Source organism: Oryctolagus cuniculus, chromosome 5 (genome assembly GCF_051225735.1).
Source record: "Oryctolagus cuniculus isolate XC-2025 breed Fujian yellow rabbit chromosome 5, ASM5122573v1, whole genome shotgun sequence".
Taxonomy (NCBI): Eukaryota; Metazoa; Chordata; class Mammalia; order Lagomorpha; family Leporidae; genus Oryctolagus; species Oryctolagus cuniculus.
The window spans coordinates 22,069,640-22,087,630 of NC_142871.1; the positions used below are offsets into that span (position 1 = coordinate 22,069,640).

A 17,991-nucleotide genomic window follows, 5' to 3' on the forward strand; every position below is an offset into this window, starting at 1 on the left:
AACAGTATAACTATTGATGTTATTAACAATACTATCTGATATATCTGTACTTTAAAACATATATGTGGGAAGGCAAGTAAATTTCAAAAAAATAAAAAAAACATAGCTAAAATGGAAGAATGACAGGCTGTGACTTAAATTTCATTTTGACTTCCTTTTGAATATGTCCTCTAACAATTAGCTTGTAGCAAATTCCACCTGAGTGTACCACACTAGGTAGACATCATAGAGTACAGGTTCTGAAAGCTAATTCATCTGAAGTTAAAGATAAAGAGGATGATGATCCAAATTCCTCACCAAGAAATTCTGTTAAGGGTCTGAGATAAGATCTAGGATCTGTACTTTAAGTGCCCCTGCAGCACTTAAAAAACTTGACACAATCAACATTATCATAATGTCAAATGGGGAATACACCGTCATAGGGACTACAAAAATGGCCTGTTTTCTCCAATTAGCCTCAAAGACAAGAGGGATTGAATCATGATGATGTTCTTTTTCATCCATTTAACTTGAGCAATACTTTACAGATAGAGAAGGCACTGGAAATCTTTTCCCTTGGTTTTTCTAACACCCTAAAGGCAAGCGGGGCAATGAAAGTGTAATTTTTCCAATTTCAGAGGTTTGTTATCTAACAAACTGAAGAACAAAAATCATATAGTGATCTCAATACATGCAGAGAAACTATTTGATAAAATTCAACATCCATTCATGATGAAAACATTAAGCAAATTGGGTATAGAAGGAACATTTCTCAACACAATAAAAGCAATTTATGACAAACCCACACAGCATCTTACTGAATGTGGAAAAGCTGGATGCATTTTCTCTAAGATCTGGAACGAGGCAAGGATGCCCAGATTCACCATTGCTATTAAATACAGTCCTGGAGGGGTTGGCACCGTGACGCAGTAGGTTAATTCTCCACCTGTGGCGTCGGCATCCAATATGGGTGCTGGTTCTAGTCTCGGCTGCTCCTCTTCCAATCCAGCTTTCTGCTGTGGCCTGGGAAAACAGTGGAAGATGGCCCAAGTCCTTGGGCCCCTGCACCCACATGGGAGACTGGGAAGAAGCACCTGACTCCTAGATTCAGATAGGCCCAGCTCTGGCCATTGCTGCCACCTTGGGAGTGAACCAATGGACAGAAGACCTTTCTCTCTGTCCCTCCCTCTCACTGTCTGTAACTCTATCTTTCAAATAAATAAATACAATTTTTAAATATATATATCTTTAATATATATATTAATAGTATATTAATATATATTTATATATATTAATAGTATATTAATATATAGATCTTTAATATATATCTTTAAATATATATATATACATATACATATACATATACATAGTCCAGGAAATTTTACCCAGAGCCATTAGGCAAAAAAAAGAAATCAAAGGGATACAAATTAGAAAGGAGGAAATCAAAATACCCTTATCTGCATATGACATGATCCTATATTTAGGGGATCCAAAAGACTCCACTAAGAGACTACTAGAATTCATAAAAGGGTTTGGTAAAACGGCAGGATATAAAATCAACACAGAAAAATTAATAGCTTTTGTATAACAGGCAATGCCATGGCTGAGAAAGAACTTTTAAGATAAGTCCCATTCACAATAGCTCCAAACAGCATTAAATAACTTGGAATAACTTCAACAAAGAATGTCAAAGATCTCTACTATGAAAATTAAAAAAACACCAGAGAAAGAAATAGAAGACGACACTCAAAAAGGGAAAAAAATTCCATGTTTATGAATTGGAAGAATCAACATTATCATAATGTCAATATTATCAAAAATAATTTATAGATTCAGTGTTATACCAGTCAAAATGCCAAGGATGTTCTTTGCAGGCCTAGAAAAAATGATGCTAAAATTAATATGGAAACTCAAGAAACCCTAAATAGCTAAAGCAATCTTATACAACAAAAACAAAGCTGGAGGCATCACAATACCTCATTTCAAGACATACTTCAGGGCAACTGTAATCAAAACAACCTGGTACTGCCACAAAAACAGATGGATAGACCAATGGAACAGAATAAAAACTCCAGAAATCAACCCACACATCCACAGCCAACTTATCTTTGACAAAAGAGCTGAAATCGATCCCTAGAACAAGGACAGTCTCTTCAACAAATGGTGCTAGGAAAACTGGTTCTTTGCATGCAGAAGTGTAAAGCAAGACCCTTACCTTACACCTTATACAAAAATCCACTCAAAATGGGTAAAGACTTAATCTATGATGCAATACCATCAGATTATTAGAAAGTACTTGGGGAAATGCTGTCAGACATTGGCATAGACAAAGAGTTCTTGGAAAAGACCCCAGGGGCACAGGCAATCAAAGCTAAAATTGACAAATGGGATTACATCAAATTGTGAAGCTTCTGCACTGCAAAAGAAACACTCAGCAAAGTGAAGAGGCAACCCACAGAATGGGAGAAATTATTTGCAAATTATGCAACTCATAAAGAATTAATATCCAGAATATATAAAGAGTTCAAGAAACTCAACAATTAGAAAACAAACAACCCAGTTAAGAAGTGGGAAAAGGACGTAAACAGGCATTTTTCAAAAAAGGAAACACAAATGGCTGACAAACACATGAAAAAAAGTGTTCAGGATCACTAGCCATCAGGGAAATGCAAAGCAAAATCAAAATGAGGTTTTTCCTCACCCCAGCTAGAATGGCTTTCATACAGAAATCAACAAACAACAAATGTTGGCAAGGATTTGAGGAAAAGGGTACCTTAATCCACTGTTGGTGGAAATGTAAACTGGCACACTCACTGTGGAAGTCAGTATCGCGATAACTCAGAAATCTGAATACAGACCTACCATATGACTCAGCTATCCCACCCCTGGCAATTTATGAAAGGGAAATGAAATCAGCATATGAAAGTGTTCTGTAATCCCATGTTTATTGCAGCTCAATTCACATTAGCTAAGATATGGAATCAACCCAAATGTCTGTCAACTGAAGACTGGATAAAGAAATTAGGGCATATATACACCATGGAATACTATACAGCAGTAAAAAATAAAATGAAATCCTGTCATTTGCAACAAAATAAATACAACTGGAAAACAGCATACTTAGTGAAATAAGCCAGTCCCAAAAGGACAAAATACCATATGTTCTCACTGATCTATGGTAACTAATAGAGCACCTAAAAAGTAATCTGTAGAAGTGAAACTGACACTTTAAGATGCAATGACTTTGAACAGCCTCTATCTCAACTGCTGAATAACAGTTTCTTTCATACTATTTGTTGAACTCTGTGCTTAGTATAGAGTTAATCTATGTGTATAAAGTTAATTGGAAATAAATCCTAATAAAAATAAGAATGGGAATAGGAGAGGGAGAAAGGAGAAGGGTGGAAGTAGGGGTGGGAGGGCAGGTAGGGTGGGAAGAATCACTGTGTTCCTAAAGTTCTATTTATGAAATGCATGAAGCTTATACACCTTAAATAAAAGCTTTCTGGAAGAAAAAATAAATAAAGGAAGCCAGATCACTGGAAAAAAAGGAAAAAAAAGAAAAACCATGAGAACAGGTATTAGTATAAAGTATAAGAAAGAATTAATAATTACTCACATTAATGCAAATCTACCACCCAATTATTCTAAACTCCCGAGCATTTCTGTATCTGAGATATATGCTCAAAATATCTTTTGATAGCTTACAAAAAAGTTGACTCTCCAGGGTGCTTGAACTATATTTGCTCTCCTTGTCTAACTCACATTTCTCAATCTTTTTCTAGAAGTGTAATCTTCCACAAAGCTCTCATTAATCTGCCTCTAAAAGAGGAGTCTTTTAAAAGAAAAGGCAGTTTGTCAGCAGGTTTGTAATCTTTATTTGTCCTTGAGATCCAAGAGGAGGTGAGGTTATGTATCTGCAAGTTATGACCATTACCCATCATAAAATGCTTATCAGTCTTGCTGGCCTCCTGATTATAATCCATTTTGGGGGATGTCATGCTTCATTGCAAGTCCACATTTACTTTAAAGCACATGACTTTTGAAATTTTGCCCGAAGCTTGGAAAGTTTAGATTTTCCCTCATTGTTCCATAATACAAATATTAAGCCTAAAATAACTCATTTTTCATTTAAAATTGTATGGGGAGATAAACCATGATATATCTTATTATATTTCAAGGGTATATAGGTTACCTTTCCAAATACTCTGTCTAATTTTTAAGAAAATAAACCAAACAATCACATACTAAAACTCAAGCATTTCATTCGTTTTTAAATGATCCTGGAGCCTTCTTTTTAAACAAAGAAATTATTCCATTCAAACCATTTTATGAATGTGTACTTTCTGTGTTTTTTATATTTTTGATTCAAAAAGCATGGGGCCAGCACCTTGGCATAGCGGGTAAAGCTGCTGCCTGCAGCACCAGCATCCCATATGGGCACCAGTTCGATTCCCAGCTGTTCTACTTCCAATCCAGCTCTCTGCTTTGGCCTGGGAAAGCAGTAGAAGATGGTCCAAGTTCTTGGGCCCCTGTACCTGTGTGGGAGATCAGGAAGAAGCTCCTGACTCCTGGCTCCTGACTCCTGGCTCCTGGCTTCTGATTGGCACAGCTCCGGCCATTGTAGCCAACTGGGGAGTGAACCAGTGGATGGAAGACCTCTCTCTCTGCCTCTTCTTCTCTCTGTGTGTAACTCTGACTTTCAAATTGATTAATTAATTAATTAATTAATTAAAAAAAGCATGGTGCCAGCATGTCCATGGATCAAGTTTTAGACACAGGGCAAGGGTAGTGACAGATGATGGAAAGTTGGTGAAATGGGTGAAAATAATCACAAAGCAGCAGCAGCCCATACCAAAACATAAGGGACCGACATTTTAAATGTAAGAACCATAGACTTGTAATTTTATTGGCCAGTATGAAGTAGAAAGAAAGGATAAAATGAAAAGTCATTGACCTCACTGTTTTCATGGATATTTATTTGAGACTGTTGAGAAATTAGAAGATGTAGTCATGATCCAATAAACTGGGTTAACAAGCAAAATAATATAAATAAATATGATGTACCTTGGACCAGATATCTAATCAGACACTTGTAACAATGTAGAATAAGAATTGCTATCAGGGCCTCCCAAGATGAGGAAATTAGGTGAAGGTCAGGATAACACTAGACACAGGACTGAAGCCAGGAGGCTCTCTCACTCATCCCCTGAGAAGAGGGTGCCATTAGGAGACTTGAGATGTATGCTAGGAATCTGCTACTGTGACTCAGCCATGATTTACCAGGCAAACCTTAAGTGATCAAACACAACAAGCTGAGTGGTCGATAAACAAAAGTCCAGGTTTTATATTTGCACTCTAGACATAGAAGCTGATTGAAGAGTACCAAACCAGGTAAAATTTATTAATTCTAGAAATTAAAGGGAAATCTTGGGCCTCAAATTGAGACCACCTGTCCTATTCTCCAGATTCTATGACATAGTTATTTACAGTTATTAAGACAAAACAATATGCCAAGAATGATGGGGAAATAAAAAACTATAGATGTGCTTCAACTTACAATGGGGCTACATCATTCTAAATGTACAGTAAGTTGAAAATACTGCAAATCAAAAATTCATTTGATATACATAACCTACCAAACACCCCAGCATGGCAATATAGAACACTGTAGATTCTTAGTTGTTTCCCTTTGTTATTGGTTGGACCAGGACCTGCACCTGCTGCTGCCACCCAGTATCTCCAAGATCATACTGCATATCAATAGCCTGGAGAAAGATTCGAGTTCAAAATATGAAATAAGGTTTCTACTTAATGCATATCACTTTCACGTACTGTAAAGTAGAAAACTCCAGGTCAGGTACCATCTATATAAAATTTGATTAGATTTTAAGGAGATAATAGCTTCATATTTACAAATCAATTTGATGATACAGTATAGTACCAAGTTTGAATTTTATTTCCTTCACTTATAAAATTTGAAAATTTGGGTTACTTGTTTAAATTCTCCACCTTTCAAACCAACATTTCAGAGTCTTTGTTAGAGATGGAGATATCACATACTAATGGCCTACAGAATATCAAGCTTTCAATAAATAAAAGCTGTTATTTTGTGTTTATGCACAGAAATTCTTTAACACAATTTCTTTAAACAAAATAGCAATGGAGTATTGAGAACAGATCACTACCAGAATTTTAATAATTATGACATGATTTAAGAGAAATATCCCTCACTTATTCCAAATTGGCTTCTACATAAGTTCAGTTCTACAGATAAAGGCTAATATACAAAAAGAAATAGTGGAACTGTGTTTGGATTTTTAAAAATAACTTTAAAACAGGTGGAATGTCCCTCACATTGAATAATCATAGAAAATATTTGATACCACTAGAGAAAAAAAGAAGAAATGAGAAACAACTAGAAGTGTAAAATAATTATATCTAGAAGATACTTTAGCTCATTTTCCCAAAGGAAGTTAATGTGAACCATGAAATGAATCTCTGGAGGTGAGGGAAAACAGATACTGGCTAAGACCCCTAAGATCTTCTTTAGACCGGGATTCTACACCCAGCTTTGACCCCAGACTCCAGTCCCTGCTGAACCAGACCCTGAAAGGCCACAGATGATGGCTCAAATGACTGGATTTCTGACACCCAAGCAGGAAAGCTGGATTATATCCCCAACTCCTGTGTCTAGCCCTGGCCAGCATCTGGGGACTGAATGAGTGAAAGGGAGTGCTCTATCTAAATCTCCTTCTCTCAAATGAATTATTTTTTTCAAATTAAAAAAGAAATGATGGGGCCAGTGCTGTGGTACAGTGGGTTAACACTCTGGCCTGAAGTGCTGTCATCCCATATGGGCACCAGTTCTAGTCCCGGCTGCTCCTCTTTTGCTCCAGCTCTCTGCTGTGGCCTGGGATAGCAGTGGAGGACAGCCCAAGTCCCTGGGCCCCTACACCCATGTGGGAGACCCAGAGGAAGCTCCTGGCTACAGATCAGCGCAGCTCCGGCCACTGTGGCCATCTGGGGAGTGAACAAGCAGTTGGAAGATCTCTTTCTCTGTCTCTACTTCACTCTGTAACACTGTATTTCAAATAAATAAAATAAATATTAAAAAAAAAAAAAAAACAAACAAAAAGAAATGAGAGGCCCCTAGAAGACTGAGTAGAGTGGCCCTGCCCTCACCACTGCCATGGAAAGCCAGAACAATAAAGGAAGGTTGGCCATCTGGGGAGTGAACCAGTGAGTGAAAATCTCTGTCTCTCCCTCTCTGTCTGTAATTCTGACTTTCAAAAATAAATAAATAAATCTTTTAAAAATGAACTACCATTGCACACTTACCCAAAGCCCCAGATCCTAGTTGCTATAGCACAGCTAATACAAGACTCCAATTTGTTTTGGGGACCAGTAGGCAGCCCTAGTTGCTGACAAAGACCTCCAGAACTATTGCATTTACAGGACAGAAAGCAAGCTCACCTACATTCTATAGCATTAAGATTGCTGTTCATAAGCCCTGGAGTCACTCTTGCTCCCTTTGTACTTTTCACAGAAGTTCCTTTCTGCTCTTTGGAGCCCAGTGTTGGCAATAGCCAATATACATGCTTTTACAAACTGCTACAGACTGAAAATTGTGGGACTCAAAGGCACTGCTGATAAAGTACAGCTAAAGAAATCACATGAAGGTTAGAATTCTTAGCTCAATGAAATCCAAAGCCAAAGCCACTACCCATCTGACATTCCACATCTCACCTAAATGAAAAATTATTTCAGCAAACCTCTTCCACAAAATAAAAGAAGTAACTGCTAGAATAAAACAGGATCTGATAGTTTTACAACTAAAATTTACAAAACATTTAACGAACTACTTCCAATACTTCTTATGGTATTCCAAAGGTTTGAAAAGGATGGAATTCTTCCAAACCCTTTTTACACAGCCAGAATTACTTTGAAAGTAAAGCAAACAAAGACACACCAAAACTTCAGATTAATATCCTTAATGAGAACAGATGCAAAAATTCTCAATAAAGTAATAGCAAACCAAGGCTGATGTTATGGTGTCGCAAGCAAAGCAACCGCCTGCAACACAGGCATCACACATGGTGCTTGCTCATGTCCCAGTTGCTCTACTTTTGATCCAGTTCCCTGCTAAGGGCCTGAGAAAAGCAGCAGCAGATGGCTCAAGTGTGAGACCTGAATGAAGTTTCTAGCTCCTGGTTTTTGCCTAGCTCAGCACTGACTATTGCAGTCATCTGAGGAGTGAATCAGTGCATTGAAGATTCTCTCTCTCTCCCTCTCTCTCCCTCTTTTTCTGTAACTCTTTTGAAATAATCTTTTTAAAAAAGTCTTAGCAAACTAAATGAAACAATACCTCAAAAAGATTATACACCATCATCAAGTGGGATTTATCACAGTTATGCATGGGTGGTTCGACATTTGCAAATCAATAAATGCAAATAAAATTACAAAAGAATGAAGTATAAAAATTATATGATCATCTCAATATATACAGAAAAGGTTATGAAAACATCCCAGGGCCAGCTCTGTGGCATAGTGGGCCAAGCCTCTGCCTCTGGCACCGGCATCCCACATGGGCAATGGTCTGTGTCTCAGCTATTCCTCTTCCAATCCAGCTCTCTGACTATAGCCAGGGAAAGCGGTAGAAGATGACCCAGGTACTTGAGCCCCTGCACCCGAGTTGGAGACCTGGAAGAAGCTTCTGGCTCCTGGCTTCACATTGGCCAAGCTCCGGCCTTTGCAAACATTTGGGGAGTGAACCAGTGGATGGCAGACTTTTCTCTCTGTCTCTTCTCTCTGTAACTCTACCTCTCAAATAAATAAAATCTTTAAAAAAATTCAACATCCCTTCATTATTTAAAAAAAAAATTATATATAAGGAACATATCTAAAATAATAAAGGCAATATATGACAAACTCACAACCAACACCATATTGAATGGGGAAAACCTGAAAGTATTTCCCCAAAGATCGATGAATTCCACTTTTACCACTCTTATTCAACATAATATTGCAAGTCTTAGCACAATTAGGTGAGAAAAGGCATAAAGGGCATCAAAATTGAAAAGGAGGAAAGTCAAGATATCCATGTTTGTAATTACAAGATTTTATTCACAAAAAAACTAAACAATTCACCAAAAAAATGTTAGAATTGACAAATTCAGCGGTTTCAGATTATAAAATCAACATACAAAAAAGTGGTAGCATTTTTATACAACAAAGGTATTGCTGAAAGGGAAATCAAGAAAGCAATCCCAATTACAAGAACCACAAAATATATTGGAGAATAATTTTAACCAAAGAAGCGAGAGGCCATCATTGCGGCTTTGTGGGTTAAACCACTGCCTGCAATACCAGTATCCCATATGAGTACTTGTTTGAGTCCTGGCTGCTTCACTTCTATGCAGACCCCTGCTAATATGCCTGGGATAGCAGCAGATGATGATCCAAGTGCTTGGAGACCTGGAGGAAGCTCCTGGCTTCCAGCATTGGCCAGGCCCAGCCCCAAGCCATTGAGACCAATTGGGGAGTGAAGCACCAGATGAAGGGATGAAAAAGCTCTCTCTCTCTCTCTCTCTCTCTCTCTCTCTAATTCTACCTTTCAAATAAATAAAATAAATTTTTTTAAAGAGTGAAAGATTTCTACAATGAAAATTATAAAACACTGCTGAAAGAAATCATAGTACATTAAAAAATGAAAGATATTTCAGGCTTATAGGTTGGAAGAATCTATATTGTTAAAATGTCCATACTACAGAAATTAATCTATAAATTCAATACAATTCCCCTAGAAATAAAATGACATTATTTCAAAAAATAGAAAATTCAATCTTGTACAACAAAAACAAAGCCGGAAGCATCACAATACCAGATTTCGGGACATATTACAGGGCAGTTATAATCAAACAGCATGGTACTGGTACAGAAACAGATGGATAGACCAATGGAACAGAATTGAAACACCAGAAACCAATCCAAACATCCACAGCCAACTTACATTTTATCAAGGATCTAAAACCAATTCCTGGAGCACAGACAGTCTATTCAATAAATGGTGCTGGGAAAACTGGATTTCCACATGCAGAAGCATGAAGTAAGATCCCTTACACCTTACACAAAAATCCACTCAACATGGATTAAAGATGTAAATTTATGACCCAACGCCATCAAATTATTAGAGAACAATGGAGAAACCCTGCAATATATAGGTACCAGCAAAGACTTCTTGAAAAAGACCCCGGAGGCACAGGCAGTCAAAGCCAAAATTAACAATTGGGATTGCATCAAATTGAGAAGTTTCTGTACTGCAAAAGAAACAGCCAGTAAAGTGAAGAGGCAACTGACAGAATGGGAAAAAATATTTACAAACTATGCAACTGGCAAAGGATTAATAACCAGAATCTACAAAGAGATCAAGAAACTCCACAACAACAAAACAAACAAGCCTCTTAAGAGATGGGCCAAGGACCTCAATAGACATTTTTCAAAAGAGGAAATCCAAATGGCCAACAGGCACATGAAAAAATGTTCAAGATCACTAGCAATCAGGGAAATGCAAATCAAAACCACAATGAGGTTTCACCTCACCCCAGTTAGAATGGCTCACATTCAGAAATCTACCAACAACAGATGCTGGCGAGGATGTGGACAAAAAGGGACACTAACCCACTGTTGGTAGGAATGCAAACTGGTTAAGCCACTATGGAAGTCAGTCTGGAGATTCCTCAGAAACCTGAATATAACCCTACCATATAACCCAGCCATCCCACTCCTTGGAATTTACCCAAAGGAATTTAAATTGGCAAATAAAAGTGCTGTCTGCACCTTAATGTTTACTGCAGCTCAATTCACAATAGCTAAGACCTGTAATCAACCTAAATGCCCATCAACAGTAGACTGGATAAAGAAATTATGGGACATGTACTCTATAGAATCCTAAAATTCTTAAGTCACCACAAAGACCCAGAATAACACAAGTGATCCTGAGCAATAAATAAATAAATCTGGATGCATCGCAATATCAGATATCAAAGCCTATTACAAAGACCTAGTAATTAAATCAGCATAGTACTGGTGTAAAAACCAACATGGAGATAAATGGAATAGAATATAGAAGCCCTAAAGTAATCCATATACATATAGTCAGCTGTTTTTGACAAAGCTTCCAAGAATATAGACTAGAGAAAAGATAGTTGCTTCAATAAACATTGTTGGCAAACCTAGAGATATATACATGTAAGAAAATGAAATTAGGGGCTGATTCTGTGGTGCAGTATGTTAATACCCTGGCCTGAAGCACTGACATCCCATATTGGTGCCAGTTCGAAGCCTGGCTGCTCCACTTCCTATCCAGCTCTCTGCTATGGCCTGAGAAAGCAGTGGAAGATGGCCCAAGTCCTTGGGCTCCTGCACCCATGTGGGAGACAAGGAAGAATCACCCAGCTCCTGGCTTCGGATCAGCACAGCTCTGGCCATTGTGGCCAGTTGGGGAGTGACCAATCAGATGGAAGACCTCTCTCTCTCTGCCTCTCCTCTCTCTGTGTAACTCTAACTTTCAAATAAATAAATAAATATTTAAAAAAAAAGAAAATGAAATTAGATCCCTAGTTTTCACCTTATATAAAACCAACTCAAGGTGAAAAATTACCTAAATGCAAGTCTTACAACTATGAAATTGTTGGAAAAAAATATAGATGAAACACTTTAAGACACTGTTGTAGGCAGATTTTTTTGAATAAGACTCAAAAACAGAGGTAACTAGAGAAAAACTAGATAAATGGAATTATATCAAACTAAGAAACTTCTACAATGCAAAGCAAACAATTAACAAAGTAAAGAGACATTTGCAAGCTACTTATCCAACAAAAGGAATGAAGTCACTCCAAAACCCAACCACAAAAACCAATCAGGTAAGATATGGGAAACACACTGGGATATAGTTCTCAAAAAAAAAAAAAAAAAAAAAGGAAATACAAGTGGCCAACAAACATGAAAAAAATGCTCTATATCACCACCCTTAAGAGAAATGCAAATCAAAGCCATAAGGAGATATCACCTCACCCTTACTAGAATGGGTATTATCAAAAAGACAGAAGGTAAAAAATACTAGCAAGATGGGGGGAAAAAGCAACTTTTACATGCTGCTAATGGGAATGCAAATCAGTAGAGCCACTATAGAAAACAGTGTGGATATTTTCTAAAAATCCTGGACATTGAACCACCATATAACCCAGCAATCCTACTAGTGGACATATATCCAAAACTCTTGAAATCATATCAAAACATGCCCACATGCCATGTTTATTGTACTAGTTACAATAGTTAAGACATGGGTCAAAACACTTGTCTATCAACAGATGAATGGATAAAAATATGTGGCATAGATACACAATGAAATGTTATTACCCTTAAAAACAATTAAATCCTTTATTTACAGCAAAATGGATGAGCCAGATGACATCATATTAATTGAAATAAGCCAGATATAGAAAGATAAATAACACACCTTCTCCCTTACGAATAGAAGTTTACAAAATCCAATCTGAACATAGAATAATAATCACTGTAGCTTGGGCAGGGTAGAGCAGATAAAGGGAGTTTGGATAACAGGTTCCAAATCAGACTTAGGTAGAAGGAATAAGTTCCTAGTGTCACACAGCATAGTGGGTTAACTAAGACCACAATGACTTATTAAATATTTCCTGAATAAATAGAAGAGAGGATCTCCAAGCACGTGTGAGATCCCCCGAAATATCTGTATGAGCTCAGTTGCATTATTAGCAGGTAAGGAAGAAACAAAGAGGCTTAAGCTGTCATTACTAGCCTTGCCCAGCTTTTAAATAATGATGATGGATTGAATTATTTATACTCCAATTACTCATCACAGAAAATTGTATAATTATATTTCATAATTAGGCAGTCCATATACTCCAAAGCTCACATATTTTCCACATCTGTTCAAGATCTCCACAACCCAGGTAGAGAGCCTCTTTGAGAATATTAAAGATAATAAACTCCATGAAACAGACTATTGTTTTGAAAATGATAAATATGAGAGGTTTTTTAAACACAAGCAATTTTCATAAAAGCAGTCATTTTACAAAGCAATAGAAAGGACAGAATATCTGTACACCATCTGTCCTGGTGCTTATATTAAGAACATTACTCCAAGAAATACTTCAACAATTCTGCTTACATCATTTTCCCTCATGAAAGAAATAATGTTCTTTCTTTAAATATTTCTTCTTAAAAGGCCTTCCTTCTTAGGAAAATTTCCAGTGGTTTCACACAGCTGCACTGAAGAAGCTCAAATGAGTCAATGCTTTGGGCCAATCTTAGCTAAATCCCGTAATTGTCTTCCTCTTGAATTATAATTTGACATTGGCTCCATAACTCTCCAGGCATGGAGGGTATCTCTGTTTCTTTATTCATATATTTTTATTTCTTTCCTACCACCGCAAAAATCTTTGAGTGTCTTATAACTTTAATTCCAGATGATAGTAAGATTAGTCTGTTATTGAAGTTACTGCTACAGGCAGAAGGACAGACCACAGCATAGTGAGAATGCCCACTATCACCCAGCTTTCAGAATAGAGTCAGTGGTTATAATTCTTCAGTAGACACAATTTTATTATAACCTAAATAGTAGACCAGATGGGAGGGGGCAAAGGAATCTGGAGGTGATTGTGAAACTCCTGAAGTCCAATGGAATTTTTCATTCAGAAAAACTCAGTAGGTTCCTTACAAAAACTGAGCATTTTCTTGATGTAATATGAGAAGATGGCACATTAAAAAATATATCTGAGAGGTCAAAAATCTTAAAATACAGTGACACTAAAAATCTATCGTCACACAAGTGCATGGGACCTAGGAAGAGAGCAGACATTTTTGTATCCCACCATCTGCAATTCTGAAAATCACATGCTGAAGGTAGCACTATTAACCATCTACTAAGTGTGGCAAGAAATTAGATCGCTAAGTTCTAAAGTTCAGTTGCATGTCCTCCTTTATATTTGGCCAAATATTTACATCTGTTTTCCAGTTCTACTGCTGCCCTCTGTCTATCAGTATCCCATTCAGATGTCTATGCTTAGGAGGGAGGTATGGCAACATAAGCTGTGTAGTAGGGGAAGCACACAAAATGAATAATTTCTCAGAACATGACACATTCTGGCAAACAACTTACCATCTTACTAGTCTTACTGGTTTATTATCGACTGTTCTGCTCTTGTCTATCAGGAAGATGCCAATAGTCCTACTATCAATGAGACCCAGAACTAATATCTAGTTCAGCAATGCACATTCCATTTAATTTGGAGTTAGGGAATTCAGTTATGTGACAGCAATGATATGTGCAAACATGGGATGCCTATATGGGGAGGGGAAGAGAAAGGGAGAGATAGAGAGGGAGAGTTTTGATTGATTTACCTTCCAACGAGTGAGAACTCGCCCACAACACCAAGGCGCCGCATGGCGCTGAGGAGTCCCCGGACTGTCATGCCTTCGCAGAAACAGACCACTACTCTGGCCTTGGGAAGCCGCTCTCTGAGCTTGCGCAGGAGTCGGTCGAAGCTCTTCTCCCCAGCATTGCTGTAGATTTTGTCTGAATGGGCGATGCAGAGGCCTTCTTGGGCAGCCAGCTCTTTGAAAGCATCCATTCCGCTCTCCCCATAATTCCCTGTCCAGAAACAATCAGCAGATATTCAAGAAAACTGTGGCAGCGTGGACATTTACAAACTGGAATAAGAACTTGTCAGAGGGAATGGAGAAGACTGACTTACTGCATAAATTGAAAATATAACTGGGACTGAGCAAAGATCTGGATGAATTAAGGGGAGTAATCAAATGTGATCAATCAACTCTGAAAATAATGGAAATATCTCTGAGCTAGGGTGTCCACAATGAAACAAATTTTGTGAAATGAAAGATTGTGGCCCTGTTTTATAACCATAACTAACAGTGGATGTCCCAGATCTTAACTACATGAGATCAGCACACTGGGTTAAGGAGGTCAACCCACACAAAGAGAAGGCCTGTTTGAGGGCCTGATTCAGCTTGTTGCCAGGTCAAGAGGCAGACACACATTGTGATAAAAAGCCCTGCAACATTTCCATGAAGGGTGAATAAGCAAAGCAAGTGAACACCTGGTCGAGCCAGAGACAATCAGACCAGAAATAGCTACAGGGCTTAGTCAAAATCTATCATCCTCTATGAAGTGACAAAAGTCTTAGTGATCTGTTCCTTGTATTTTAATTTTCATTCTATGACTTTGTCATTCTTAATAACATATACTTCTAAAAACTAAGAACTGACATAAAGTAATGACCTAAAACAAAACCCATTATCAAATTCCCAATTTCACTATTTCACTGATGAATTTAGCTCCCACCTTAGAAGCCTCTATATCTTGAAGTTGGAGATTTTAACATGCATGTGGATGATGCCTTTAATATCATAAATGTTCTCCCAGTTCTTTGACTTCCTCTTCCCATTGACATTTCCTGTACCAGACCTATTTCCATGGCCACACATTTAACTTTGTCACCATGCTCTCAAAGATGTTTCTGATATCTCTGAATGTGGACATCAAATACTCATTCTCTGTCTCATCTTATTATTCTACCTCATACATAAGAGGTTTTCAATAAGTTCATAAAAAAGAATATTATTTTTAAAATTTTTACAAGGATTTCAAAAAAAAATTTACCTAAATAAACTTATCTTTTAACTCCATTTTTCTACAAATATTTGAAGTATCCTCCTATTCTACTGCTTCTGCTACAGTATTTCTTCAACTTCATAGAAACTTCAAATCATTTAACCTCCATGGTTTTCCTTCAATCCTACATTTTATCTTTCTCAGCCCTGCTTAGATCTCATGTCCTATCTTCATAATCCTTTCTAGAAAAGTCCTTACATCTTTCATAATTCACTGAAAAAAATCATATTGCTATTTAAATTCAAGCCTCCACCATTCCATGTCTATGCCTGAGTACACAAACTTGAATGAAGAAACTTACAACTTTCCTGACCAATTTTAAGATGCACCAGCACACACACCAAAAGAGACACTCAGTAGTACAGGGAAATTATACTGCATCATTTCTGTATGTAAAATTTCTTAGTTTCTAACATTATTATTTCACCCTTACTCTTTTGTCTTCAGATATCCAAACTACTTACCCTACCCCAACATTCCATCTCAACTAGGAGGCTAAGTTCAGGTAAGTACATAGAAATAGTCAGACAAAGACTAATTCAATCACCTGCTCTCAGCCACCCACTACAACATCCATGAACCTTCCTTCATTGACACTAACATTCTCTGGAATTCTTCTTCTTGCACATTTGAAGTGTCCAATTCAAAACAGAATCATCCTCTTCTCACAGACACTAGATACCATCACAGTCTATTCAGGGACTTTCTCCCACAATTGCTTTGTCTTTCTTGGATATTCAGTTTCTCCCTTCGAATCATGTCAAACAACAACAGATTCCTTGGATGCATTGCTCCACTTGAATTACTATTTCATTTACCACTCTTCTTTACAGCAACAATAGTTGCCTAGAACAATGTATTTACTTCTTCATTTCTCATTGTTTCTTTTTTATTAGGGTTTTTAAAAGTTTTAATTACTTTTAACAGATTCAATATAGTTTCTAGATATAATTCAAAGAATACAATAAATATATCCTTTCTCCTTCCCTTCCTACCTTTCTCTTTCTACATTTTTTGTAGTTTTTAAGATAACATTTTAAATATACATTATAGTGGGTACGGATCTGTGGCACAGCAGGTTAACACCCTGGCCTGAAGCACCAGCATCCCACACAGGCACCGGTTCGAGAATCAGCTGCTCCACTTCCTCTCCAGCTCTCTGCTGTGGCCTAGGAAAGCAGTAGAAGATGGCTCAAATCCTTGGGCCTCTGCATCCACATTTATCATTATGCATTTGTAAAGTGTATGTTTATTTTGTAACCTACAACTTTAGTGAGTTGGTTGATCAATTCTAACAGCTTTTCAATGGAATGTTTAGGTTTTTCCATGTACAACATCATGTCATCTGAAAATATGGGTAATTTACTTCCTCTTTCCTAGTTTTGATGCCCTTTATTTCTTTATCCTCTGTAATTTCCATTGTTAACACTTCCAACATTATATTGAATAAGAGTGGACATCTTTTCTTGGTCCAGATATGAGGGGAGATGCTTTCAGCTTTTCTTTATTCAATATGATATTGGCTCTTGGCTTGTCATTCTTTGTTTTTTGTCATTTTTTTTAGAATTGAGATATAGTTGATGTACAAAAATTGCACAAATTATATATATATACATATATATCGATGGATTTAGACATATGCATGCCCATCATATCATAAATCTTCTCTTCCCAAAATCTTCTTTTGTCAAGGTCAACAATGATCTCCCTTTGGCCATACCCCGTGATCTATTCTTTGTCTTCCACTTCATTAAGCACTAATCTGCAATCAACTTTTGGTCATACCACTTATGAATTACTTCATTCTCTTGGTTTTTGTGACAAAGTCCTATCCAGGTTTCCACACTACTCATTAACCATTTCTTGTTGTATTTTCTAGATTTTACTTCTCTACTAAACCTCCAAATATCATCACATCAGTACCTGGTCCTGGGAAACTCTTTTTTTCATCTATACTCTTAGCTTAACTATTTTCATTCAGTTAACTGCATTTTTTTTTTTTTTTTTTTTTTTTTTGGCCAGGCAGAGTTAGACAGTGAGAGAGAGACAGAGAGAAAGGTCTTCCTTCCATTGGTTCACTCCCCTAATGGCTGTCATGGCTGGCGCTGCACTGATCCGAAGCCAGGAGCTGGGTACTTCCTCCCAATCTCCTATGCGGGTGCAGGGACCCAAGCACTTGGGCCATCCTCCACTGCCCTCCTGGGCCACAGCAAGAGCTAGAATGGAAGAGAAGCAACTGGGACTAGAACCTGGAGTGCTGGCACTGCAGGCAGAGGATT

At 37.4% G+C, this 17,991-nt stretch overlaps 1 protein-coding gene across 2 annotated transcripts in view; it reads right to left on the minus strand.

Moving 5' to 3' along the window:
* GRM1 (glutamate metabotropic receptor 1) overlaps positions 1-17,991 on the minus strand; it is a 438,538-nt gene that overhangs the window by 282,811 nt on the left and 137,736 nt on the right. For both annotated transcript variants that reach the window (XM_002714863.6, XM_051855288.3), the window contains exon 2: positions 14,422-14,671. In XM_002714863.6, the coding sequence (XP_002714909.2) occupies positions 14,422-14,671 (250 nt within the window). The remainder of the gene's footprint in view (positions 1-14,421; positions 14,672-17,991) is intronic.